The sequence below is a fragment of the Brachypodium distachyon genome, chromosome 3, assembly GCF_000005505.3.
Source record: "Brachypodium distachyon strain Bd21 chromosome 3, Brachypodium_distachyon_v3.0, whole genome shotgun sequence".
NCBI classification, from domain to species: Eukaryota; Viridiplantae; Streptophyta; class Magnoliopsida; order Poales; family Poaceae; genus Brachypodium; species Brachypodium distachyon.
In genome coordinates, this window is record NC_016133.3 from 18326405 (window position 1) to 18330396 (window position 3992).

The window sequence follows — 3992 nt, forward strand, 5'->3', positions numbered from 1 at the left end:
TTCTTTTCCCGCGACGGCATGGCGAAGAGCACGCTCCATTTATTACTATGGCGGAGAATCCCAGGTCCCCCACTATCCCCCGTCTAGCCGTCTCCCTCCTCTCTCGCTTCTTCCCGGACGACCACGTCAAGACTGAGAGGGAGGACAGTCCGGTCATTCGGCAGCATGGCATCAGCAAGCAGCAGTATTCAATTGGAAATGTCAAGCACACCATTGCAATGCTGCTGCTGCTGCCATGCGTTGCAGTTGCAGCCCACCTACCGAAGCCCCCACGCCGCACCCAACAGGCCAACATCCTCCCTGCTCCTATATCAATGCGTCCACCACCCATCTCCTCTCAACCACCATCACGCACAGTCGCACACCACGTACAATGGCTTGTTTTGCACATTTGCACCATCCATGGACTGGAGACTGGACAAAGACAGTATACACAGTACTAGTACTCCAATTCATGCTTTCTTTTTTGTACGTAGAGATCGATCAATGGCGAAAGTCTGCATCATCACCATTCTTCCTTTTCTCCTCGTGGAGCGGGACTACTGGAAGGGAGAGGAGTAGATGTGTGGATGGATGGAACTGGAAGCAGGGGATGAATCCAGAAAGTCAGGCAAGCAAAGGAAAGAACGGAAAGGGGAGACAGCGGCCCACTAGTTCCGTCCATATGCCATTACCACCACCACCCACCACCACCATCCCTTCCTCCTCTTCTTCTACTACTACTACTAGAGTCTAGAGAGAAGAGAGCTTTGCTTTGCTGGTGTAGTTCGTTCATTGCTGCTCGCCCTCCCAAATCCATCCACCATGGGCCTTTTTGGGTTTTCGGCTGCCACCACCTCCTCTCGTCTCGTCCCATGGGTCAGAGCAGGAGAGTCCCCTCCGTCCCCTTCACACGGCGCAGGGGCGGAGCAAGCGCAAGAAACTTCCCCCAACACCTCCACCTCCTCCGCTTCCAGCCTTTATTATTCTTGTCTCCTTCCGTCTTTCCTTCCTTCCTTCCTTCCTCCTCGTTCCCCTCTCCTCTCCCTTTCTCGTTCTTCCCTCTCTCTTTCTCTCTGGACAATCCGCTGGGGGTGGTTTTGAGGTGAGTTGAGGTGAGGCGGCCATGAAGAGGGCGAACAAGGTGGTCTTGGCCCAGCCGGCGGCGGCGGCGCCTCCGCTGCTGCCTCGCGCGCCTGGGCCCGGCCCCGCCCGTGGCGGCGCTGGCGGCGTGGGAGAGGCGTCTAGGGCCAGGCTCAGGCACCGGAGCCTCCTCCAGGACTACAAGGAACTCCTCAAGGTGGGTTGGGGTTCTCGGCGTTCGGGATTGTTATGTTCTGTTATTGTGCTTTCCGATCTGATCTCAGACTCGTTTTTGTGTTTGATCAGTTCGGTAAGGATTTTTTTGTGTTTGGGTTTGATCTGATCTCCGTGATTCTACTCTTGTTTTTCTTTTTCTTTTTCTTTTCTTCACGTTGCGTCTCTTTTCGATATCTTGTTGTTGTTCTCGTAGATCTGTTGTTTATACAAAGTTCGTGGGATTGGATTTGCAGGGGTTTCAGTTTTACCATTTTGACTCTTCACAGCATCGTGTTAAGTGTTCTAATTTGCCATGAGAGCCGGCTAGTTCACTAATTGACCGTTCATCTTATTAGCCAATCGTGTCCTTTTTTAGGCTAAATTGGTTTTCTGTCTTTTAGGCTACATGATGCGCTGGGTTATGTCAGTTAACCCTGCTGCTGCTTGATGTTGTCTGATGATTAGCTTTATGTTGATTAACCAGGAAACTGAAGCAAAGAAGAACAAATTGCATCTGGAGAAGATGAAGAAGCAGAGGCTCTTGGCCGAAGTCATGTAATCATCCTACACATATCATTTCATTTTATTAATTGTCAGTCCATCCTATTGACATGTGAACTTATATGATATCTTGCAGGTTCTTGCGGAAAAGGTACAAGTCCATGTCTGAAAACCCGTCTCAGACAGTTGTGTACAGAGTGAAGAATCCAGCAATGGCGGACGAACGGCACCGGTCGACCGTTCATGCCGTTGGGAGCTCAAGCAAAGGCCCGCCGGAGCACCTACGCCGGCAGCAGCATTCCGCTCTGAGAGCGTCTCCGGTGATCGACCTCAACGAGGCTTGCGAGCTGGTAATACGTGTGGCGTAAAACCTTGCTTCTCTAGCTAGTCCCATTGTCTGTTTTTAAGATAATAATGTTCTCTGAATCTGAATTTTGGGTTTGGGCTCATTTTCAGAGCTCTGAAGAGACGGAAGAATTCGATGGTTACCAGGATTCTGTTAGTGCCAAGAGCAACTACTACACGTTGGAGGGAGATGATGATGCTGCCGCCGGTCCTAGCGACACGAAAATGGCGTCGGCGTTCTGGGATGTCCGGAACCCGGCGGCGCGAGCAGGGAAGAGGAAGATCTCATGGCAGGATCAGTTGGCACTGAGAGTATAGGTTTTGCTAGATACAATGTGTCAAGTGGGGTTGTAGTAGGAGTTGTGTCTCTCATCTCTGGTCCTCGAGTTGTAAAAGGATCCTTGGAGGAATCGGTGGATGTGAATTTGCTTCCTGGCGAATGATGGAAAAGTATATTGTTTTCTTGATTATTGTCGTTTGATTGTCGTAGGAGAAAGAGAAAAACATAAGGACTAATTTGTTTCAAGGAGTTTGAAATGAGAGAATATAAAGAGTAAAATACAAGAGCGGTCCTAATTCTTTAGCAAAGGTGTCAAGTTAGTACTAAATCTTTGAAAATGCATGTCTGGTTCTAAAACTATTTTAAGTGGTTCATCATAGGTCCGACTACGTCTTTCAGTGTCCCTTCGATCAGTTGACGTGGCAGGGGTGCCACATAGGCCAAGGCCCACCCGTTAGATACCATGTCAAATGTAATCTTGCAAATAAGACCCTCACTTCTCTATTCTTCCCCACAGCGGTCCCTCGCTCTATCCCCTCGAATCCGAAGCAAGCCTTGTGCTCACTGCATCCTCCTCTAGCACACTGCATCCTCCTCTAGCACACCGCCGACCGCCGCCTGCACCCACCAGCCTCCGCCTGCCCACCGCCCACGCCGCGCAGCCCGACCCACGCACGGCCTCTGCGCTCGCCGCCCCGAGCCCATGCGGCCGCCCACGCCGCCTCTGAGTCCACGCGGCGCCTTGCTGAGCACTGAGAGGAGGACCAAGAGGAATGAGGTTGTGGAAGTGTTTGGTGACGGGCCGACGACCGAGATTCGGGCGGTGATACCGGCCATGATTCCTGTGGGAAATAAGTGGACGAGGTCTATGGGGGGGCGAGAAGGGTCGCGGTCTATGGGGGCCTGAGAAGGGTCGCAGGGAGGTTGTGGGCCGTGGGCTACCGACGGTGGCCCGGTGGCGCCAGAGAAGGTGGTACGGCGTCGGGTCGAAATTTCTGGATCTAGGCAATTTATTTGGTGCTACCATGTGGCTGCCAGGTCCTCCACAGCAAGCAAACTTCCTGCCCATGGCCGAGCTCCTCGCCGGCCGCGAGCTGCGCCGTTTTGCAATCCCACGAGCTGATCGCCAGCCACGAGCTCCTGGCGAGCTGGCCTCTAGAGGTGCACGGGGCGGGGCCTGTGAGGGGACTACGCGTCCGCACGCCCGACGGCCAGTAGCAGGGGAGGATTAGCAGCAGCAGCACAAGGATTAGCCATGGCAGCAGTAGCTCTCGCATTGGCGGTGACATCTTCCCTCTCCCTCTGCTCTGTTTTGACGGCCGGAGGTGGAGAGAGGAGAAAGGTTAGTTGGAGACCATGAAATTGAAGGACGAGAGATCCGGGGGGCTTCTGAAAGATTACATTTGTGGGCTTAGGTCTATGTGGCATCAGTCAAACTGCCACATCAGCCGGTCAAAGTGGCAGAGACACACTTAGGACCTGCACTTAAAATAGTTTTAGGATTCATACGTGCATTTTTAAAAATTTAGGACTAACTTGGTACCCTTGCGAAAGAATCGGGACCGCTAGCTTATTTTACTCGAATAGA

At 52.3% G+C, this 3992-nt stretch overlaps 1 protein-coding gene across 1 annotated transcript; it reads left to right on the forward strand.

Annotated features, from left to right (window-relative positions):
• The first annotated feature begins 362 nt into the window (after positions 1-362).
• Positions 363-2574, forward strand: LOC100836979. Its single transcript, XM_003573588.4, has 4 exons — positions 363-1279; positions 1763-1833; positions 1916-2129; positions 2236-2574. Exons 1-4 carry the CDS (start codon positions 1106-1108, stop codon positions 2440-2442), a joined length of 666 nt encoding a protein of 221 aa, XP_003573636.1. The 5' UTR covers positions 363-1105; the 3' UTR covers positions 2443-2574.
• Positions 2575-3992: the final 1418 nt, after the last annotated feature.